Raw genomic sequence first — 25,333 nt, 5'->3', positions numbered from 1 at the left:
TGGTTTGAATGTGTACTTTAAAGATAACAGAGTACTTAAGGAAGCATTACGCTTGCAGAGACAACTTAAGCCATTCAGTAGACTAAATTAAGTTCACCATTATATCAGATTGAAATTTAAAAAGAAAAACAAAATTGAATAAATAACGAATCGTGATAAAAATTAAATTTAATAAATATTTACATTAAAAAATATTATGGTGTTTATCACAATGAAAAAGAGCATGTACGTTTGTAACAAAATATATTCTATCAATTAAACATATCTTTACTTACCTACCTGTTCTGTATGTCAAAATGAAATCATGGAGAAACACAATAAATTTACATAGAGTATGACTTGCTTTCTGATTTCAATATACAACTGATTTTTAAATAAATCTTGTAATTTCACATATGGATATATGCATTTTTGTTATCCGCACCCGATCCAAAAGTTTGACTCAGTGAAGAGCAATAACCTAAATGTTCAAGATTCTGGAGAAATCTCACAAATGATGTAATGTTTTTTAATGATTAGTTGTTTGAACTATAATAACATGATATATTTTCATATACTGTTTTGTATACTACAAAACATTCTTATAGGGTTTACTTCCACTGACCATGGATCAGATATTGGGATCAGTCTTGAGTTATCGATAAAGCCGAGCGAAGTCACGCAGAAGTCGAGTTGCTTCTTTACACTTTTCCGCTCTGAAAAACCGTAAAATTGTATATATAATATAAATGTAACACTAATGGTTTTTATATGAAAAAAATTGTCACAGAAATGTATCTATTATTAAATATTTTTGAAAATTTTTAATTTTATTTTCCCAATTACTAAGTACCTACCCTATATTTTGAATTAAGACATACAAAATCCTTATTAAAAAAATAAATCAGTCCAATGCCCAATTATAACTAAACTACTCATTTATCTCTTTTCATCGCAGTGTAAAATCAATTTAATAGAAAGAAATGACAAATTAGTAAAACTAGTATTAAATATATGTATAAATTTAAAGAAAACACTTTTTTAACGGATTGAAGCTATGTATTATTGTAAACATAATTTTAAATTTATCCGACGTTTAGCGTGCTTTACAGCGTGCGTGTTGACGGTGACTGAAGACAAAAGGTGTTGAATGTCAAAAAAGTATCACAGCTGTAGAAAATGTTGTATTGTCTGTATTTATTTCCCCTTCCACCTAACTTCAATCCGTTAAAAAAGTGTTTTCTTTAAATGTGTAAAAGTTATGTTAATAAAAGACAATACTATAAGTATATGTAATAAAGAAATTAGTAAAACTGCAATTTGAGTGATTTATTCTTGACGATTAAGGTATAATATCTTTAGTATGAAGCGTGGAATTTTTAGCAAATAACAACAAAAAAACCATAAGACCAATTTAAATCTTTGAATAATCCTGTAATCAAATTTGCCAGCTCAGAATATTTCAGAGTAAAAAGCTTTAGAAAGTAGAAAAACCCTTAACTCACTTGACGGCATATTGATGGAACTGCCAGCACTGTTGCTCCGTGGCGTGAGCCCGTCCCCTCGGTAACCTCGGTAGTGCGGCTGCGACCCAATCTACTCCATGACGCCGTTGCCAATCCACGAGTTCTAGTAGAACTTTGCCCACCTGTTGGAGCATTAGATCCTCTTGTATATGTAATTTTTTTACTCTCGTAGTCGAACATATATTTATGTATATTTTCAAATTTACAGGATATAAAGCAATGTACTGAAGCGTCGTTTTTAATTATATACTATTACCTCACTCAGCATGTACGCGTGTAAATACAACGCAGAAGCCTCCAATAATGCGTATGTCAGCGCCTCACCATATTCTGACACTATGGCATTGATTTGAGCTGTCAAACATTTTTTTTTATTTATTTATTTAGTACTCCTACAGCAAACATAAATTATATATAATTACAAACAAATACACTGAGAATATAGCTAAAGATGAAATACATGATACATTTAACAATAAAAAGATTTATAAAAGGGAACAAACAAACAAAAAATTATTTAATACATTTGACGAATTGTGATTTAATTTATTTAACTAAGCTTAAATTAGTTGTGTTGTGTGATGATGTAAAAGTGTGTATGTAGGGTGTGCTCATGATTAACAGTTATTAAACCGTCAAATAGTAGTATGATCTAAGAAAAAGTAAAATTTCCCTCGTTAATTTTTTAAAACGAGGAAAAAATATATAGTATGGAATATTTCAGGCAATGATCCCTTTAGGTGGAGATTACATAGTTGTCTAAAAATTTCGAACGTCATATTTTCGTAAGTTGCTGGTTCAAATGAATCAACATTTTATTTATTTTTACATTTAGGCACAGAAACAGAAAACATATAGTTATTAAAACAACATTCGAAAATCTGAAACCCAAATACACATTGCACAGAGCATTTTACACTAAATATCAATCACACAACATACACATATTAAACTTAATGACAAAAAAATGTCATTATATAAAATCAAAATATATACACATATAGTAATATTTCGAATTGTCTACCAGACTATGTTTATTGGAAAATCATACTCACAACCGAGAGGTGTAGCGGGATCTGACTCGTGGGCAAGCCGCAACAGATCGTAGAGGAAGCTCATGAGAGAACAGTTTGCGTCGCGATGATCGAGACGCGCAGCCTTCACCCCACAAGAGACAACTGCCGTGCAGCATCCCGACTCCACAAATTGGAGAGGAATCCGCTGAAGGTACCTAGAGGAACAGAAGACAGTAATGTATGTATGTATGTAATATATTTTATTCGTAAAAATTTACACTTTCAATTCAACCATAAACCATCAACATCATAAGCACGACACACATACACACCCACACTTTCCACCATTACACAACACAACCAATTTAGGCTTAATTAATTAAATTTAATCAGTTTGTTAATTGTATTGAATACTTTGTTTGTTTGTTACTTTTTGTAAATCTTTATAGTTATAACATATCATGTATTCCATCTGTGGCTATGTTTTCGGTGTATTTGTTTGATATTATATGTATTTTGTGTTAGCTGTAGGAATACAAAAAATAAAAATAAAATAAATAAAACCTGCAAAACTGCATACGCAGTTTCACTGCAGGTAACTCGCTTTAGAGAAACATAGCTTATTTCTTAAATAAGGTTACATTACCACAAATAAATTACGTAAACAGTTACAAAGTATTAAACAAATGTTTTTTTTAATAAACTTTTAAATTTAGCAAGTTTCGGCTCACGTCTTATGTCCCATTACAACTTTTGCGTAAGTATGGGACTCGCTTTTTCAATGTTCTAATAAAATTAAAAGCAGATTATCTGACATATTGAGGAATCGCACTTTCTTCCGAGTGATGATTAATTACAATTTATTTATTTAGTAATCCTACAGCTAACATTATATATACAAACAACTACACTGAAAATATAAACAAAGACGGAATACATGATACATTATACATTTAATTATAATATTAAAGCAATAATTTTAATTCGTCATTTCTTATTGTTCCAAGCTAAGTAGATAATATATTACGCACTCCCAAAACATATTTCATGAGGTGAACACGAAACATCAAATTTATAATAAACATTCATACAACTTTGTAATCTCTTGGTGACGTCTGTTCTGCCTTATTATTAAAACCTGACATAATATATGATGAATAAAGATATACAACATGTGGGTGCTACAATTAACGAAACTACCCTGAAATTTTATTTTATTTTACAGTACATTATATCAGCCAGAGATTTTGTTGTCTGTGATTTAAATACATTTTCAAGTTGAACCAGTGTCATAAATTTAAACCGTTATATTAGTATATAACAGAGTACACAGTAATAATGAGAAAATTTAAATTGGAATTTGGATCAAAAGCCAAGCATATTTATTTACATAGGTCAAAGATAATGTTGTTAATCGAAAAACATTTGCAATTTATTTTATTTATAGAACAGGGGGCAAACGCGTAGGAGGCAACATGATGTTAAGTGATACCGCCGCCCATGGACACTCTCAATGCTAGAGGCTCGCGAGTGCGTTGCCGGCCTTTTAATATAGTTGCATAATAAAAACAAGTTAAAATAAAATTCCTTACCTCACACAGAGCCGATACAAATCATCAACTGTATCCGGGTTGTCCTTTAGTCCGTCAGGTTTACCTAGGAGTTCTAACGCTGGGGGCAAAAGGGCATGAAGGAGATGGGCTAAAGGCGGGGCACTTAATGGCCCTCCTAAAGCGTCTGCCAGTACTCCAGTCAAATAGAGAAGACAGGAGTGCTGGTGGATTGCGTAAAGGGGGGGAAGAGAAGTAGCAAGAGCGGGAAGCAGTTCTGCTGCGTCACGTCCAGTGCCTCGTACGCAGAAACGTACGCAACGGCACGCACGTTCCATTACACGCCCTTCCCGTACGTATCTGAAATTGTTATTGCTTTTATGGTAACATTTTGTTATCCAATATCAACGGTAAGAAAAAAGCATTGAAAAAAAAAATTATAAATCTTTATTTTCATTAAAAATCATCGAATTTTTTTTTTCAAATTAATTCTTTTTAATTTAATTAATTTCCCTTTTTTTGGTGTCTTGTAGAAAATTAAATTCTTTACAAAAAATGAGAGGCATTTCGCTAAAATGCAAAGGAAAAAAGTTACAGGGCTTTAAAAAACGAAAATTATAATGCGTCTAATATATACACTCAGATTTTTAATTCCGTTGAGTTCGGACAGCTATTATTTTTTAAACATCTGAATCTTTACATACATTTTTAGTGTGTTAAGGGAATGATTTTATTAAAATTGTCAATGGGAGATAAAAGACAATTTTCTATACATTCTAAAAGAATAAAGAAATAAACTAACTTCTGCATTGTTCTATGTAGCACAGGCCAGGCGTCCTTAAAGGCCGGCATACAAGGGTGGCCTTTTGATGGGTCAGAAGGGGGTGCCACGTCCACATCGCGGAATAGGGCTGCCACCCGGTCGAGCCACAGAACAGGATCAGTAGGGGACCCCTTGCGTAGTTCTGTGTTACTCTCCAATAGGGCTGACAGCCCTGCCAATTGCACTCCTACTGACTCGCGCATGGCTGAACAAAGCTAGATAGATAAGATAAAAAATTTTTATTTATTTATTTATTTATCACTACATTTTTCTATCTTAACAGTAATTACTAATACGATAGAATTCCAAAATCCCACACCAACTATTCTAGATAAAAACATTAAAAAATTAAACTTATATTCCTAAATCTATCTATCCATCACTAACAATATAGCTAGCAACTCCTGTGAACTCAGCCAGTGTACAAACAAATAGGTCCACCTCAATAGCAACTCTGTTCACTATCCGTATTGCCCGCGTGAGTGGCGCTTTGCTAATAAAATAATAGTTTATAAAACATTGATGTGAAATAATTCTATAATTTTTATATGCCCACGCTTTTCCTCATTTTGTTGAAGATTCATCAGCACTTCTTTTAATGAAAATCTATAAGAAATTGTAGATACAATAATAATGGTTCTTAATAGATCTATATACCTGATCATGTGGTAACCGGGAGATGGCAGCAGCGAGGGCCCTCATGAGTGTAGAAGCTGTGTGAATGGGAAGTGCGAGTTGGTCTGCAGCTCGAGCTGCTTCCACGACTAATGCTGCATGACACGACGCCTCACTGCGACAGGCTTTGCAGATGTTCTATGAGAAAATCGATTGCACATATGTTAATAAAATAATACATACAAACAGAATTTTATTATCACAGTATTTATACAAATTTTTTATTTTATTTATTTCCAGTAAATTTTCCTATCTTAACAGTTACAACTGATGCGATAGAATTCCATTATATTACCCACACCAACTAACCTACATACACACATTAAAAAATTAAACTTAAATTCCTAAATCTTATAACTAACAATATAGCAAGCATCTCTTGTGAACTCAGCCAGCGTACAAACAAATAGGTCCACCTCAATGGAAATTGTGTAATAAGATGCCAGAAACGAATAATAACAACAGAAAATTCATAAATACATAATGCAATATGTGAATTGTTTCTCATAACATTAAAAAACTAAATCTTGTTAGTGTAATAACTAACTGTAACTTTGATCACTTCTCATCATATAGCAATAACAATTATTGAACAAAGATGAATGTGCTGAAGATAAAATAGTTAGATCTTTTGTTAGGCTTTCTTATTTAATCGGGAATAAATAATATTACCTGGAGAGCAACAGCAGCAGCATTAGCCAATTTAGGTTGCACCAGAGATCTGACTAAAAACCGAAGACATGGCTCCAGGCATTGCGGATGCTTTTCAATCCAGTCACACAACTCTCCAAGTAACTGAATACAAGTATTCATCACAGCTAAGTGGCTGTCTTCAGGCATAGACAAGATTGCTTCTATGACTTTAGGGACAAAGTCATATTCTTCTCTGCTGAAAACATTATTATTGGGGTCTATTTTGTGGGACTAAATCATATGTAAAATATGTATTCTGCATTTAATAAAGTACAATAAAAGATTAGTCAATCATTCTTTACCAAATAACTAATTAATAAGTAATTAATAGCCTCTACTCACGGAAGTATATTTTTAGCTACTGCTTGCATTATAAATAGTGCAGCTTCTGTCTGCTCCCAAGGCAAGTTAGCTTGTAGCACTGAGAACATCTTTCGGAAAACAGAACTAGATCCAACTATGAATACCACATCCTTTATAAGCTCATATACTTTCACTCGGAAATCCTAAAAAAAATAATGTTTATTTAAATTGCATTTAGTGATTGTGAAATTAGAAAAATTGTCCATGTAAGATGTACATGCGTCAAGCCTCAGAGAGGATACAAGACCTGATTTTTTCTAGAAAACATTTAACATATTAACTAACATAGAATTCATCTCCTTCTTCAGGCAAGTTCTGGTCATCAGGTTCACACTGACAGTGTCGTGCTAAAGCTTCTATTAATCTTTCGATATGAGGCTTAAAAGCATCTGTTAACTGTTGGTAATCCCGTTGGTATACTTCTTCTGATAATCTATACCACAGATTGAATGTAATTTCAGCTATCTGTAATTAAAATATTTCAGCAAAGGTAATAAATTATGTATTTAAGTCATTTGATTAAAAAATAGGCAATTAAAATAAGTCCAATTTTCACTGTTTCTTGCAGCTTTAGCATATAACCACTATTCAAGAAAATAATTGGTAAATGCTATATGTGACATACTTACTTCATAATCATGATGTCCAACACATACTAAAGCAAGTTCCAGAGAACGCATTGCAAAATGGGCTTGTCCATTTGCTGTACTAATTATTATTCTCTCTAAAAATGTTTCTCCCAGTTCAGTAAATAGTCTAGCTAAGTTTGCAGCTTTTTCCTCATCTTCATGAGCTACTGCTAAGTGATAGCTTTCTTCTAAAGCTGACAAACTGTCAAATAACATTCTTTCAACCTCATCTCCATTGTTGTTTTGCTCTAAACAGTCTAGAATAGCGCACATACAGTCTGTTGCTGCCTCATGTAATGAATTGTTTGTATTATAATCCCTTAAAACTTGCGCACATAAACCAACTACAGGGTTCTGAGCTAATTCCTGAAGATTTATTGCTTTCACTTGGGTCCATGATGTCATGCACCTTATTATTTTCAATGCTATGTTAGAAGTCTGTGAACTATTTATACAATCCTTAAGAAAAATTACTACTATGGGAGAGTTTCCTCTAAGATCTAACTTTATCTGCTCACGACGATTGTCACCTAATTTAAGACTTGATGAGTCTATTTCTTGAGGTAGCACTGTCAATATTTCAAGCAGAGCAAAATTATTTTTATTAGAAAATATTTTTATAAGGTCACTAACACAGTTTTGCCAAGTGGGCATCTGTAAAGCTAGATCAGCTAAGGCTAAAGATAGTTGAGTAAGAATTGCTGAGTTGACATCTGGAGATACAGATTCTAAGTGCAATATCAGAGAGTCCCTGAGAGAAATTACAGCATCATCGGGTAGTTCAGATAAATTATGTTGAACCTTTGATCTCATTGTTTGAGCTGCAAAGTAACAAGCTTGAAAATTTTTTTTCTGGTGCAACAGTTCGTCGGCTACTTTCCAAGAATGTATCTGAAATAAATACATGATATATATTCGAAATTTCTTGCAAAACTTAAACTATAAAGCAAACGTAACGTACCGATTTTTGTACATCTCCGAGCCATAACGAAGCCTTTTCTTTTTCATTAACATTAGGGTTATCATATAAGGCGCTTATGGCCTGATAAACAGTATCCATTGAAGGAGCCTCCATCTTGCAATTTTAAATAAACACAAAATAATATCTTATCGATTTTCTACTTTTATGTTTAATAAAACAATTAATAACATACTTTTTGTAGAAATATTTAAAATGTAACAAAATACAAATTAGCTCGAGTGAGCTTCGAGAAAACGTAAACTAGACGTATCACATTTTAGCTTGACGTAAGTCAAAATGACATAAGTACAGACAAACGGAGAACGAGGATAACCTATATCAGCAACGGTTAGCTTTGGTAGTAAATTGCAGAGCATAATGCGACTCAGTGGCGCACATTGCCGAATATTATGCTGAAGCTTAATTGGAACGTGAATTAGTTTTCAAATGCATCAGCAGAGTGCGCTAAGTTCAGTGTTGAAAAAAAAAATGCATAGAGTTAGCAACCTCATTAATGTATAAATAATGTGGTAAACAATAATAGTTGATTGAAAACTATTTATGTTTATTTTAAGTAATTTGGATTTTGAATATTTCATTAACATTTTTTTACGTTTTGAGTATTTTTTTAAATGAGTTCTAAGAAAATTATATACTTTTTAATTGAATCATCTTATCCAGATGATAGTGATGACGATGATTTATCGAGAGCTCTGAGTTTAAGTCTATTTTAGTTAATATTATGTTAAATGTTTTCTAGAAAAAATATAGACAATGAAGTCTTGTATCCTCTCTGTGAGGCCTGACGCAATCACATTTATCTTACCTGGGCATTTTTTATAATAACACAATCACTAACGCCCGAATCAAATAATTAATCCACAATCTCAGATTGAAAATAATCTGAGATCAGACCGTGACTGTCGATCGTCTCCTATCTGCTTCCTAATAACCAAACCCTACGAAGACATTTCATTTTTGACGACGCATAGTATGCAATGCAATTGATAATCAATATAAACCAAATAAAGTAAATAAAACCGTACAAATAATATTAAAATATATGTCTACGTTTAAAACTTATCAATGAGCTTTTTAATTATTTTAAAAACTGGTGTAGGTAAGTTAAAATCTTAAGATAGGGTATTGGTAGGCACAGTTGAACTGTCATTTACATACCACATACATGATACACCGATCCGACTTACCATGGATAGCTTGTATTAACAGATAGCTAGTACAATCCGTCGATTGTTTATTTATTTATTTTTATTTGGCACACTTTTATTAATATTTGGATTAATATGTCAGATGGTCCAAAATGGATTGAGATAGGTTATTAGATTTGGCGTAAATGCAAACATAAAAAAACGATGGGAACATCATTTTTTTTAGGATTGCAGAGTATATCCTGACTGGTCATTTCAGTATAAAGTATATAATATACAAACTAGTGACAAAAGGCGGAACTATAATTAGAATTGGAATGTTCCAGAATGTTCCTGTTATCATATGAACTGATTAAGTAATTCAAGTAGAATTGTTGCGATATGGGGCTCGGAAAGGGAAACGTGAAGCGTTAAAACTGTGACGTCACAGTATTAAAGAATATAATTTAGTACGGACATATAGGCCACTGAGGAAGCGTGACTGAAAGTGTCGATTAATTAATAGTGCTAAATAATAAAAACATATAAAGGAATAGGAGAAGAATCTATTTATAAATTGGGTGAGATTTTACTTATTAAATTACGTTTACGATACGTTAGAATTGTTTTTATTACAATGTATTGTTAATCATTAACGCAATTTTAAAAGTTTTATAATAATTAATATAATAACATATAAGGCACAAAAACTCAAAATCTATAAATAAGTATTTAGGTTCAAAGTAATTGATTAAATTTTTAATTAATACAATATAGGCCCACATTTCGACAAATTTAAGTGTTTATGATATATCTAAGTAGTGTATATATCCGGGTTGATCCCCAAGTCTCAAACCGGATATATATTTTCAAAAAAAATCTCCAATATGTATACTGCTCAAGGCTGACCAACCTAAAAATCATGACTGAACAAAACTAAAAAAAAAAGTTTGTACTCTATTCTCTAAACCATAGCTAATTACTTATCACCACCTTATCAGCTCCCATTTAATGCATGAAATTCCCAGTCATTATCTAATGAATGCCTCAGTACGAATGTTCATCGTTACAGTTATCTATTTTCCTAAATTCACAATTATATTCACAAAAATAATAAAACTATATCTAACCTAACCTAGCCTACGGGTCTAAACAAATTGCAATAAATATACCTAACGTAAGTACCTACACTAAAACCACTACCTATAATATAATTAGATGTAAGGGTGACATGGTTAAATAAAACAGGTTTTATATTTTTTATTTATATGTTCATTATAATTCTATACAAATTTACTAGGACCATATCATTATTCACTGAGTCACTTCTTCTTATCTCATCCCCCTGAAATTCCCATCCCTTTGAAATTATACATATACCAAACAGTACAATACTTTTCGGTATTTTAGGACTTTTAAGTTGTAAGTGTTCCAATTTCGACAGGTACTCCCACGGACGAGGTCTTCTTAGTAAGGTTTTGAAAATCATAAATAATTTTAAATAGCATTTGCAATATATAAAAGACCTAAATAAACAACAAAAATGTCTCTCGCATTTAAAGCCCAGCGCACATTATCGGAATCGGCACGGCTGAGGATTTCAGGTGACAAAAAGCATTACACATTAACTTCATAGCAATAAAGTAGAAATTTCCATGATATATGATCGTAGTAACAAAAATACCGCTTCGGTAAGCTTGAGGCTACTGCATCAGCAGCTTTGAGACTGCTTCGGGACCTTCGGTACGCCGTCGCCCGTCGCCGAGGGCCGAGGCAATACTCGGGGTTAACGACGACAGTGCACATTCTTAAAGCTTTGGTCTAGTGATCATGACGCACAACGCTGCGGTATGCGCCGTAACGCAGCGTCACGACGCAGCATGTCCCTGCGGAGAGGTGGTCAGTTGATTTTGCCGCAGCTACCAAGGTAGACGTAAACATGAACAATTTTCCATATTGACTCAGTGACGCACACCGCACACCGCAGCGTTGAACCGAGAAGGACGCCGCGCTGTGCGGCAGTACACCTCCCCTTCACCGCTGACGCATACTGCGACGGAACAAGAGAACATTCTCGACGTTTTTCATATGATTGAGTGTCCGGCAACGCATACCGCAGCGTTGTGTGTCATGATCACCAGACCAAAGCTTAAGGACGCCTCGTAGAACGACGTTGTCGACGAACGTTGCAGCATGCCAAGACATAGTTTCCTTGTTAAGACTTAGAGCGCGACATTGGCGGAATTGTGATTTACACAGAAGTCGCCATTAAAAATAAAGTGAAGTGACATAGTTTCCGACCGTGTGCGCTTGCATGTAAGAATGCCGAAGGATCCCTTTTTTGCCGATGCCGATAAAGCGCGCCGGGCCTAAGTAATAAAACATTCCTCGTCTTCACATATTTATTAGTTTCAAAATACTACAATACAGCTCACATTGTATGCGACAATTGTATTATTGCACATTAGGGTAATATTAAAAAAAAACGACTAATAAAGTGATTAGCTTGGATGGATTTTTACATTACGTTATTGTAACATGAGCCTTAAATTACAGTGAATCTTATAATTGCTAGAGATCTTTTATTTAACAGTTAACGCAGTAATCACCGCCTAATTCTTAAACTAGTTTTTGTAAAACATTCTTCACATAACAGTCAAAATTACTTAGAATAATAAGACATGTCTAATTATTCTAAGCAAAATTATTTAAAATCTCATAAAAATTTCAAAATTGTAAGAGTAACAATAAATCTTAAAAATAACTAACATAATATCAAGTTTCTTTTATTACAGTAACATTAAAAAAATTGAAAATAACATACGGTATTAGGAGGTAGATATACCAATCGCTGCATTACAAAACATTGGAGTTTCAGAATTACTTATTATACACGTCGATGTAACGTAAAAATAATTCCGAATATATAACTATCAAGCCAATAGGCATTTCTAATTCAATAGATATGGTATTGGTAATGATAATTCATTAAGATTTTAATACAACATTAATTGCATAGACATTTGCAATGTAGACATTGTGTATATCCCCCCTTAACAATCATAGCGATGGCTGGAAATGTTAATTATTGCTTAGGATAGCTTGATAATATATAACAAACTTGATTATTAGTTCTAATATCATAAATGTAAAAAAAAAAATTACAGTCTGTCTTAGTTGTGCTACTCGGATTTTTATATGTCAAATTATTTGCACTTCATTTAACTGCTTCCCTTATACTTGATAGTTTATATACAATCACTTACATTTGCTAATACAAAAGCTGTCATGATATTTTAAATACCAGGTGTCAGCTTTGGGTGTCCAATGTCTATGGCAAAATATTTGTCTGTATTTTTACGGAACTAGTCAAACGGGTATATATAACACCGTCGTCCATTCAGTCTGCCACAGACACAAAAATTCAGTCTGCCAGAAGGCGTTGACAGTGCGTCGTCAGCCTTTTAGTTAAGTAATGATATTTATAAATCACTAATTTGCCAAGCAAGATTCCGTTAAGCCTTGGCCAATTTGACGATATGGTCCACATTAATTTTTTTTTAAAATTTAAATCTACGTATGATTTTTTTTTCAAAAACTCAACATACAGTTCATGTCGTATAGAGCCCCAATGCTTTGCACCCGTCTTTTAAATTCAAAGCCAAATTCTAAAAATCTGTGATAAAACAACTATAGTGGAAACCAACATTAAAAATGAAAACACGATTTCTACAGCATTACGTCTAAATCTTTGTTACAATTAAAAATTATTCCTGTGATGTAATCTTACCATTGCGTTTCTTTGATTCAGAAGAGTCTTAAATTAAATTTAATCAACGAATAACATCGATGTCCAAACAACACATTTATCACGAAGATTCAGTTATAAGGAACACAATATAGTTCGGTCGATAACCACCCACTTAGCCAACTAGTCAACGCACAACACCACTAACAAATCCTATCACGCCCGGTAGAGTTCGTTAGTGGAGAGTCTGTTGAGACTGTCACTAAGGTCCTGGCCTCGATTCAGCATGGAGACCAGCCCAGATAGATCGCCAGAATTGAGTTGGCTTAAATCACCGCGGTCGTCCAATAGGCCGCTGAGAGATGGAGTGTCGTTTACACTCTCCATCAGATCTTGTTGAGGCAACTGCTGAGAATCAATAAAATTATTAACATATAGTAAAATTGAGGGTATGTTAATTCATTTTCTAACCTAAAAATTGGGTGACTAAATGAGTAGTCCTAAAATTTGCTTATTTATTTATCCAGTAAATAAGATTGTGAAGTTTAAAATGTTTATTGTTTTTTGTATAAGCCAACACATTCGAATCCAGAACCACTTCTAAACGTTATCAAATTTTATTTATGAAGGGTGTCGCTACTAAAAGAAATTAGACTGATTTTGGGAAAAGCGCCAAGCATTATCTTTTATTACCATAGCTTTTACACATTTAAAGAACATATTTTTACCGGATTGAAGCTATGTTAAACTTATAATTATTTAATATCACTTAAAATTTTTCCGATGTTTCGCATTTCGCATTGCATTGCAGCCAGACCACGCGAAACTTCGAAAAAATTTAAAATTATGTTAATTAATTATAACTTTAATAATACACAGCTTCAATCCAGTAAAAAGTGATTTTTTTAAGCACCAAGTCTCAGCTAGCTTTTAATATTGATTAAACTCTAAACATTTTCGTATTAAATGATTGAAATAACATTCTTTAGAATATTGACAAAAGCGCGCACGTGCCATATTTGCTCTTTTCTGCTGTGTACGTCTATAAAAACAATTCATATAAATTACCTGTTGTTGTTGGACCATGTTATGTGTAATATGTCCAGGGTTGGGCGATATATGACCCATTGGGGGCATATTCACCAAATTCGGCGAAATGGCTCCGTGCATGGGGGAAATTTTGCTCATAGGCGTCAAAACCTGTCCCATTGACGCATGGGACATAGGTGAAACCCGTCCCACAGGGGACATAGCTTGTCCGTGCATCGGGGACATCATGTTGGGGGACACTGATGCCTCGCTTGGGGACATTATGGGGGACATTTGTACGTAGTTTTGCCCCCATTGCATCTCCTGATATCCCTGTTGAGCGTTCAACATGTTTGTTGGTTCCATTACGTTCAGGTTCTGAATGTTCCATTGCTGCTGAAATTTCGACTTAATAAAACATTTCTATACTATTTATAAGGTACAATACAATTACAAGTGAGTGATAACGGTTCAAAAAGTAAAAAATAAAAAGGAAATGAATTGGTTAAATAATGATATTTTAAGTAATTAAGTTTGTTATGGAAGAGCTGGGAACCCTAACACAGGTATATTTATTTAAAAGGGTTCCCAAATCTTACACTATGAAAAGACAGATGTACCAACTTAAAATGAATAAAGACTTATTATTATTATTATTACAAGTAAATCACGTTTTTTTTACACTTTCCTTACATATGAAAAACTTTTATCAAGATATTTTCAAAGTTAAAACCCATGACATAGTATTACCTGGTAGTTTTCTTGGACGGCATATTGCGGACTATTCATAGGATGTGGAGGCGTTTTATCTGAAATAAATATACGAATATTTAATAGAACTGCATTACAACAATTCAATGTCTACCCTGGGCCGTCGCGGGGGGGGGGGGTTATTAATTTTATAAACGTCAGCTGGTTTGAACCTCACCTCTTGGTTCTGACTTGATCGGCTGATCCACAAAGGTTCCTGCAAAATAAAAACCATTAACATATTTTTAGTAGACATAAAGTTCTGTCAAACAGCGACGGTACTCTGTAACACCCAATAAGCGATAGCGGTTCAAACTTTACAAAATCAGCTGATGTTCGAAGCACTGGCAAGATTCCGAAAAAAAAAATTCAAAAAACTTCGTAATTAGATTTCAGCGCGTTTAGAACATTATCTATATAATAGCATAGCAAAAATCAAACACCATACTACATAAATAATAAACTACACTACACACTCAAATACTCATGAGAATTCAGTCACTGTTCAGTTCAATGAAGAGTTTAGAACATTTCAAAGAACTGAAAACTACTTATATATAAATTCGAAAATTGCATTTGTATCTTTAACTCATACAAATCAACACCACAGAATAGACAATAAAAATGGAGTGTGACGGAAGACCGCTGATATGACGTCAGATAAAACAATTCATAGATAATAGAACACAAGTCGAAAAGGCTCTTCCTCATATCCATATATTGTCTATTCATGATATAAACTATTCTAGATATAAGCATCTACCAGATATAAGATTTATAGATATCGCAAATATTCCTAATACACACAAACATGCAAATATCATATAACTATTGCTATTATGTATATGTGTGAACAAACAAAACAACCATGCCTATAAACTGTTTCATACCTGATAATTCTGATTTCGACGCTTTGGAAATACAGAAATACATTATTACATTGTATACTTTTTATTATATTGACATACCAAGCTTCACTTTCTTATATTTGTATAAAACTTACAAAATCACATACAATTAGATAGTCGCAAATTAAAATTAGATAATTAACACAAAAAATAATAAATTATACAATAAATGTTTGTTAGTTGAATTCTCCTATTTCTATTTGTAAGACTCAAGATATTAAATGAATGAAAGAGAACATTCTAGAAATAATTTGCGACTAGCCAATCACATCATTAGTATTATGTAAAGTCATCTAAATCTTAGACGTAACTTTAAAATTCATATAAATATATTCATACTGCGACGAATTTAACAAATTTGTGAATTGCGTCAAATTTCATTACTGCTGTGAATGTAGTGACAAACCAATCTTATCCATTGTTCCTATATTCACGACATGCATTGTCATGTTTCCTGCATTGCGATTCAAATTTCGATCGAAGTATGTATTACTTTCAGATAGGCTAGTCTTAGTTCGAATTTCAAATATCTGTCACATGTCAAATTATTTTGACAGACACGCACCCTTCAAGGTTACGAGAACTATTTTTTTTAACATAATAGCACGAACGTGGCAGCAGCAATGAAGTATTGAATTCTAACAATTTTATTCAGCGCTTGATTGTGGGACTATACATTATCTTTAATATATAAAATAATTCTAACACATAATATTTTTATTCCTATTTGGGACAAACGGACAAGCTCAGCATGTTACGTTTGGTTTAAATCTGCGGCTTAAAATTATAACAACTTTATCTGAATTAAATTTCCACACATTAAACTATAAAAACAGATAAAACCTAAAATTCCCTAATACTTGACAAATAATAGCACACATATACATTAGCATTGAAAATAGATTTTTCCTAAGGACGGTTGTTAGTTTACATATTTAATTCTAACAAAATACTTAATCTAAAATAAATACTATTTAAAATTGTTAATTGCAATAAATATAATAATTCTCTAAAATTAATATAACCAAGCACCATAATACCACTCCCAACATCCCATAGATATTAAATATTTCCTTTGGAAATGACATTTTAAACTTACGTTCATCAAATTGATGCAAATTAATCATTTTCTGTCGCTTATGCCTTAAGTAACTCGAATCTAGAATGAACATAAAAATTAATAAAAATAACAATAAAAATTAAAACAAGACTAGATTAGAAGATCCTAAAATGATTTATTGAGATATCGGAGGACGACTAGGAAAGTTTAAACTCTGTATCAACTTCGAATATAGGTCTTTGCCCTATACTGTAGAAAATAGTGTCGGTTTGTAATAAAACCAACAAATTTTCACCTTCTACGCACACAACGCAACACGCAGTGTAAAGGTATAAAAAAATTTGGCTCAATGGGCGCATTTATCTATTTAATCTAGTTAATATTCATTTAAACTAGTTAAAACTAATTTAAACTCATATAAAAGTCATTTAAACTCGTATAAAATTCATTTTAACTAATTAAAACTCATTTAAAATTAATTTAAAGTAATTTAAGCTAGTTAATAAACATTCTTTACTATGATTTTCTTATCCCGCGATATTGTTTACGTAACCGAAACTATGATTATATTATTAGAATGATTTGGGCAACTATGCTGAAATAAGAACGTATGAAAGCATAAAAACTACGATGGATGCTTACAGCATATGACAGAATTGTTTGAAATCGCAACCCAATAATGGGGGAAGAAGAAAGAACTTCTGGATTGTTCTAACCCAAAACAATGATGAAGTCGGTCACCGCAGAGGCAGTCTAACGGCTTATTGGTTATGAAATTTGCTGCCATCTACCGGCGAGTAATAGCAACTAGTTTCATCGAATTCAGACGCTGTAGCGTGCGGCGCCACTGCCATATAAAGAGCGTAGTGCTCAGCCTCAGTTAGATCGAGGTCATCCTGCAACTTTTTAAACGCAGACGCATCCAAAGCTAAAACGCTTTCCGCGACAAGAATTGTACCCCCATCAGTGGGGGGAAGGGGAGCCAGACTGGCAGGCCGTTTTAAGGATCTCTGGGAGGACTTTTCGTCCATATCTTCGTGTAGCGATATGTGAGTCACGCTATCGGCGTAACTCAGGCCGGCCGCAGACGCGTTATCTTTAAGGGATGTGTGCGAAATTGCCGATTTAAATTTCGACGGACGAATACCGGATACGCTACTGACGGATCGGGCTACGGGTTTAGTTTTAACATCTTTCTGCCCCTCAGATTTAATGCTCGGTGCCGGGGATTTCTCCTTTCGTCGGAACAAGCGCGAGAAGAACGAACGCTTTTTAGGCGCGGGCGGTAACGCGGGCTCACTTTTAGCGAGGCTCAATTCACTACGTGGGGCTAAGATATCGGGGTTTCGGGTGACCGGCAGCTTTCTACCCGGTTTCAATATGCTATTAACGGACGTTTGGCTAGTTCTGAACGCGTCGGAATTTTTACGTACTCGTTTGGGTGGTAGCGGCGGTGCCCTTTCATCATCGTCGCCACCCTTGAGGGGAGTAAATTCTATAATCGGGCCGCGGTAAGTTTGAACTTGGACATCCTCATACGGTTCGGGTTCGGTGATCGAAACTGGATTTTTGAACGCTAACTGTAGGCTGGTGTACGTTCCGGTGTCGTTGAAATCGTCAACGTCTTCCGTATCATTTATAATAGTAATGTTCTCGAGTCGCGTTCGGTTTTCGGAATAAATCTCATCTAATTCAGCGACCTGTTCAAGTAGATCGTTTAGACTCTTTTCATTATCAAGAACTCCGTTAGTGTGAGGTTCGTCAATTATCTCGCATTGAATGACGTCACCGTCAACGACGTCACTGCTTTCGACGCTATCGACGAGTTCGATCTCATCTGAGTTGTCAGAGGAAGAGGTGACTAGTGTGTGTGTGTCTGCGTCGAGTGTGTCTGTGTCATTTGTGTGTGTGTTAGTGTTATTATTGCCGTCCGGCTTGAGAAGGGCGGCAAGAGCGGTGAGGTCTGGAAGAGGCTTGCGAGCGGCAGGCAGGGTACCTTGGAAGTCAGCTATGTATTCGAAAGGCACGGGGTTGCTTCGGGCGTTGTCCGATATCCGCTTCAGCTGGATATATACCTGAAAGGAATTATAGAAACTTATATCGTAATTAGCTACTACTTTTATATATTAATCGAGTAGTGTTGGCCTAGTGGCTTCAGTGTGCGACTCTCATACCTGAGGTCGTAGATTCGATCTCCGGCTGTGCACCAATGGACTTTCTTTCTATGTGGTTGTAAATATTTAGGGGTTTTAATAGGTATTTGAACGTCCAAGGGGGAAAACAATGTAGGATTTGTCATCACTGGTTTAACTAGCGCGTGGTGTGTCATTTTTTTCGCACATTAGGTTATTTTCGTACATTCACTATAAACAGTTAATTATCACGTACAGCAAACATTTTCGTTTCAAATTCTAGATACTCTAGATACGATAATTCTGTCATGCTAAGACATAAAAAATTAAAATCCAAATTGATTATAAAAAGAAATGGCTCTAAAATTCTGCGAAACGCTGGCAAAGAGCGTATTTAATAGGAGTCTATATCAATCACAGTTAACATCGCATTTGGCCGCTGAAACTATGAGTCAAAGATTAGTTGTATTTTTTCTCAAAATTACTGTTAAATGACATCTTTTGTAGACGTTGCCAAACAGTGATATCATTAAAAGACTTTAATATATTTCATTCAAGGATTATATATCTGAGAGCATATACATTATTTATAATTATGGCATTGGATAACATAATATAAAATTAAAAAAGTTTAATTGTTTTACAGAAAACTTGTTAAATAAAATTACTAATATTTTTATTAAACCAGCCAGTATCCCCCATTGGTATATAATATCCCCATACACATATGTAGACTTGTAGTCGCATAGCTGAGCTTTTGATATATACTAATAAAATGTATGTAAACTCAATGTTTCACGATTGTATGTTTAACTTTCTAAAGCTTGGAAATATACGATGGCAAAACAAATTTGTGAAAATTATTTGCACGTACGTTTATTCGATATTAAGTTGCCAAAATTGGAATTGCATAGAAACGCTTTGTACGTTAGCCACTAGTCTCGTTCGTTACATTATTATCTATTGACAATATACAAGCTCATATTGACAATATACGAATACGACAACCTGTATTGTAACAAGAAAATTCACAACTTCTTAATCGCTATAAGTAGATTTATTTCAGAACCTTTAATTATTTGTTCTTATTTAAATATTATATTTAATTTAGTAATTAATTTTTCGTTGTAATAAATCGCATATAAAAACAATAAGAAAAGTTTTACGATTGTAAAATTAGACTTTGACTTCTAAGATATGTGCGCCATTGCTCCGACAGATATCATTAGCTAAAGACAGATTAAAACAAATGAGCATGAAACAGATACAAAAATCTGTGCCTTTAAAGGTTCCAGCGCAAGTGTTGTTATATAATTAGCTGAATTAAGCGATTTTTACCAAATCATTTATTCCAATTAGACCACCTAAAATGGCGCTTATGAACGTTAAATAAAAAGATGACTCTAGTTGCTCCTTCCAAAGGGTATTTTCGTGTGGAGAAGAATAGGCAAGAAACTCCACACTTAGTCTTTTAAAATAGAATTTACAATATTTGTATACATTAGTTAAATAATTATATGTGAAGATTACTCACAGAATTACTTTTTACAGATAAAATATACAGGTCTATTGTAGTATTATTACCTGTACATGATGTGGATTGTTCGGTTTATGGTAAGGCGGAACATGGAAGGCAATAGCGTACTGCTTGTGAACAAGTTGAATGTTGGCAGTTTCTTCCCATACTACCATTTCACCTTCCTTTTGGTAAAACACCACAGCTATGTCCTCACGAACCACCTGAATTAATTAAATAGTGCATTAGAACATGGGCAAGAATAAGAAACTTAAACTAAAGGCAAAGCCGCACCAGAGTAGAATATAATCTGTGCGGGCATAGTTCTATTATACTCTATTCTCCTGTTTACCTTCTCACAAAGTAAGAACATCTCCATGCCTCCTTGTGGCGGCGCAGAACAGTGACTAAGACGCATGATGACCAGGTCACTCATGGCCTTCTTGTCAAATATCACGTCAGATACCACCGGCTGTAGGGAGTGTCGAATCTTGCCTGTTGCTTCATCTGGCAAGAAAACTTGGAAGCATAGCCGCACAGCATTCAGATCTATCGTCTGTGGTTGGTTTCGATGGTGGAATCCAGCTGTAAAAAAACATTTACATATTATACATAATTTATAGAAATAAATAGTTGATTTTAAATTCTTACTATGGAACATGGTGTAATGGTTGCAGCTCCTTACAAACGTTGTGTAAAAGAAAAAACTTGGCGATTAGTGGCTGAGAGTTTATTGCCAGTTCTTTTATTCCGTTCTACACCTGAGAACTGGCAGTAAATGTTAAATTAGAAGCATTTAATGTATTTTTTTTTACTTTCATAAGTGTACATTATGTAACCTACGTAAATAAATGATTTTGAATTTGAATTTACATTTTACATAAAATACAACTTAAATTCTGCTGAAATAATAATAATCAACTAGCTTCTGGTACAAATTTTTACCTCTATCTCTTTAGTTAAATACTACAAAAAACAATTTAGAATATGCTAACAACTGGCTTGAATTGTTTAAAACATGAGCTTATAACTAAAATTACATATATTAAGACAACATTGACTATATCAATTAGTCACCCCTAATGTTATTAATGCAAGGTCAATAAGTAATAGCGGTGAAACCCTCAAATAAGTACCTATTATATACCGGCGAAACAAGAGGGTAGTTACGCACACCTCCGAAGATTTTCCATAAAAACTTCTGACAAACTGATACATACATTCTAATATAGTCATTATTTAAAATTAACATAAAACCTAAGTAATAAATAAACAAATTATTTTAAATGTTAACACAGTAAGAGCACGCAAACGTTAGTGTTAACATTTTTATTTTTATGCAAGGCCAGAATATTTTGCCAAATGACACAAAATGTAAACACACGATTTCTCTTCTAATGTCTTTTCGATATGAATCATTTTCCCGTAAATGTTACAGGTTAAGATGTCTGGACTAATCTAAGAAATCTTTTTATGAATTGATAATTCAAAAGTCTAGACTAAAATACGTAATGAACACTTGCTCGTATAGTGAAAGAATATATTATTGTGTATGAATTTAAAAAATACCCCGAAGAGATCAGGCCATGACAGACGTTTTAGCGCCATAGTTTTTTTCCTTTAATATAAATACCAAATAATATAATAAGAATTGACGTAAAAAAAATAATTGTAATGTTTATTTATGAATAAGCCATACAATCTGATCAGATTCAACCACGATTCAATTTATTATACTAAGATTCCACCCCGATTCAATCTGTTATACTAAGAATCAACCCCGATTTAATCTGTTATACTAAGATTCAACCCCGAACCTTCGGGTCAAATACACTATCTGTTAAAAATATATATCTATTTTTTCGATTATTTTAAATAGTGACTCATCTCTTAAAGATAATTAGCGTTTAAGTTGTAAATAATATACGGTAAAAGATAAACAGGCGACAAAACAAAAGTGGGTTAGTCCCACACCAAGCCTGTAACTAAATGATAATATTAAAATATTAATTAATTAATTTGTTTACGTTATAATTAAATATTGCAGAAGGATCTTTGTGCATATAAAAAATATCCAGTAATTTATTCGTTATAAACACAAAATGTTTCTTGTTAAGGTATTTCAGGTATTAAATTCAATTCATACTCCTCTTGAGCTCTGCTATAAGACGTAATATCGAACAAACTTATACTAAATATGCTTATGAAATAAAATTGCAGTTTTACGTACCCACTCTTTAAATATTTACAATTATTTAAATTAACCATTAAATCCATGATACAAAGATTAAACAGAGAAATGGAGTTTTAATACAGTACTAGTACTATCTACACTATTATAATTTGTGTATATGTGAATAATATTCACGGCGCAAACTAAAAATATGTAAATATCGTACAAACACAGCTTTTTGTTATTAATAAAAAATAAAAAACCGTGAATTTTACCTTAATTTCGAATATTTTCTATCAATGAAATGATTTAATTTGAACTCGGAGGCGGATGACGCAAAAATAAGTTAGCTACATGCCTTAGTAGGGTGCGATTTACCCTACTCGTTCTATATCAAAGCTAAACATTCTTATGAAACAATAGTATGACCGGGTTTTAGGCGTAGGAAGTATTTCGGTCGCCGCTATTCCTGGGCTGTTGGGAGCGCGATCCGTTTCGTAATCTCTCAATATGCCGGTGTAAAATCGGCCTGATTTACAATTTTGGTTTAGCTTCGGTTATAGTAGAACATTTATTTTAAGAGTTTTTGGTTCTCTCTTTCGGATATCATATATGGCATTAAATAATATTATTTTCCATGTGTTGAATGTTTTGTAATGTAAATTCAGTGACTCAATTATACGATAGCAGACATCTGTTATGGACGTGTAAGGTCTAGAAAACCTCATGAGGTACAAGATAGCCTATGCCTGTTTTATAGATCAATGCGGATTAATAATATTAAATGATCCTCATTCCGGCGAATATCAAATAAAAATGTCGTATATTTAAAAAGAAGCGATTATCCGATATTGTGTGTACAAGGAAAAAAATACCAAATTCTTTGACCGGTTTTATATCAAGGAAGGAAGGAGGTTATATTACGATATTTGGTGAGGTTCACTTTTACAGACTTGCAAAAAATATCGAAGTGAGTTCGTAGGTTAGTTGATAAGACACTCGATAGATAAGAGTTCCGTCTGTAATTTCTATAAGACAAAATATTTACGTTTCTACGTATAAATAGACGGCTGACTAAATTTTGACTTACTGCATGATTGAACTGAGATTTGAAATGGGGATTCATTACAAATGTATAAATATATAAATTACAGAGCATTTAGAGTCGAGATAAGATTCAGAACCAACCTGTCTGATTCTGAATCTTACCCATAGTCTCTCGTCGTCAAAAAAGGAGTGTATTTTGACATATATGAGTCATAGTTAGCTGGGAGTATGAGTCTCAATGTCATCTTTTGTAAGGTCTCTCGCATTTACTCCTAGAGAAGCTCGGGCGCTCTAATACGAATCTTGTACCTCCTATGTAGCGTATAACGTGTGAACTGTGGGACACAGAATTCTAACGTTTCGAGAAATCGCGCGAAAATTTGAGCAGCAGAATGTTAAAAAAGCGTGCCAAGAGTTTCATTCTTAATCGTCACGTTGTTTAAACAAATGTGTTTTTCTGATAAACTAACTGAACCTATATTTTGTGTTTCGTAACTGTTAAGCCTACTAACTTTTTCTAAATAAACGATTTTTAAAAAATGTGTTTTATTCATTGACTACTTATTATTTGACTTAACTTAAACCAATTTTGAAGAATAAATGGCCACATTATGTATGTGTATACCTGTGGTTTTGAGCATAACATTATGCCGTTGAATTAGGGATCGATGTCGGAGCTTCTTTGACGCTCGTACTCAACTGTCATTGAATAGCAGAGTTTCTGGTCTGGACTCACCTCACCACTACCCCTTGATAACTCTTTTACTTTGGAGGTAAGGTCTGCGCAAATGTATATACACCTCGGATAAAGTCTCAGAGTGGCCAGCGGTATGAAACAGTCTGATCCTCAGCATAATGCTGAGCTATGGCTAATTACAACCACAGCACTTATTACACACTTAAAACGTATTTTTTTTTGAAAAAAACAAGTTATCTATCATTCACGCATTCTTTTCAATGTTTTCTTTGATTATTGTTATTTTGTGTGTGTTTTGTAAAATCTATGTCTATGGATACAAAAAAGGGACTACTGTATGTAACACATGATCAACATATTACGCGATAACTTTGGGCTCTAAATTATTATGAACAATTTAGAATATAGGCCAACATATCGAATCTATATTGATATAAATTTAATTAACAAAATTAAATGGAACTATATTTGTTAACTTAAGACAGGGTTAGTTGATTTTGGCTCATACATTTAGACCTTGAGGAATCTGGTGTTCCTAGACTTCCTGACTACGATTCTAATTGAAGATTATGATTTATTAACTACCGAATATAATTCAGTATATGAAATGTTCAGCCACATATTAACTAATGTAAGCATGTAAAATAGCCGATGACTCATGCATTTGAATGACGCGATCTATGAAACGAGAGTTTTCATGCATTGAACATTTCGTTATTCTTAAACAAATATTTGGTAAGGGACTTTCGTCTACTGATGTACTTTTTAGTTGCCGTAGCCCATGGGTGTCCATGGGCCTTTACCCGCCTTAAAGGGAGCAAGAAAAAAACTGGCGCTTCACCTTGAACTTATGACTTTTTTAAATCTGGGGCGCAGTTGTATCTGTTTCATGATCATTTGTCAATCTAAT

The 25,333-nt window shown here is 33.5% G+C and overlaps 2 protein-coding genes across 12 annotated transcripts in view; both read right to left on the bottom strand.

Annotated features, from left to right (window-relative positions):
• Positions 1-226: 226 nt before the first annotated feature.
• On the bottom strand, positions 227-8,485 carry LOC110994337 (transportin-3). 2 transcript variants are annotated; one of them, XM_022260914.2, is made up of 12 exons: positions 8,216-8,485; positions 7,255-8,145; positions 6,911-7,090; positions 6,605-6,768; positions 6,242-6,458; positions 5,552-5,707; positions 4,874-5,109; positions 4,114-4,431; positions 2,561-2,736; positions 1,762-1,859; positions 1,485-1,627; positions 227-695 (listed from the first exon to the last, which is right to left on the bottom strand). In XM_022260914.2, the coding sequence occupies exons 1-12, from the start codon at positions 8,327-8,329 to the stop codon at positions 635-637; spliced, it is 2,754 nt and encodes a 917-aa protein (XP_022116606.1). In that variant the 5' UTR covers positions 8,330-8,485; the 3' UTR covers positions 227-634. The 2 variants fall into 2 exon arrangements, with proteins under 2 accessions (XP_022116606.1, XP_022116607.1); XM_022260915.2 differs by having other exon boundaries at positions 6,242-6,455.
• A 4,275-nt stretch (positions 8,486-12,760) lies between these two features.
• The window catches only part of LOC110994424 (embryonic polarity protein dorsal), a 30,460-nt gene continuing 17,887 nt past the window's right edge, over positions 12,761-25,333 (bottom strand). For 6 of the 10 annotated variants that reach the window (XR_002600215.2, XR_002600217.2, XR_002600216.2 and 3 more), the window contains 4 exons: positions 20,859-21,091; positions 20,575-20,730; positions 16,898-18,933; positions 15,069-15,107 (listed from right to left, as the gene is read on the bottom strand). Coding sequence is in view for 4 of the 10 variants with exons in the window: in XM_045631542.1 (XP_045487498.1) it covers positions 17,620-18,933; positions 20,575-20,730; positions 20,859-21,091 (1,703 nt within the window). In the remaining 6 variants the exon portion in view is untranslated. Of the gene's footprint in view, positions 13,520-14,179; positions 14,537-14,890; positions 14,950-15,068; positions 15,108-16,824; positions 18,934-20,574; positions 20,731-20,858; positions 21,092-25,333 lie in introns of those variants that run through there. The other 4 variants (XM_045631545.1, XM_045631543.1, XM_045631544.1 and 1 more) reach the window with 4 other exon arrangements.

This window comes from Pieris rapae, chromosome 15 (genome assembly GCF_905147795.1).
Source record: "Pieris rapae chromosome 15, ilPieRapa1.1, whole genome shotgun sequence".
Lineage (NCBI taxonomy): Eukaryota > Metazoa > Arthropoda > Insecta > Lepidoptera > Pieridae > Pieris > Pieris rapae.
This window is presented reverse-complemented; position numbering and strand designations above follow the sequence as displayed.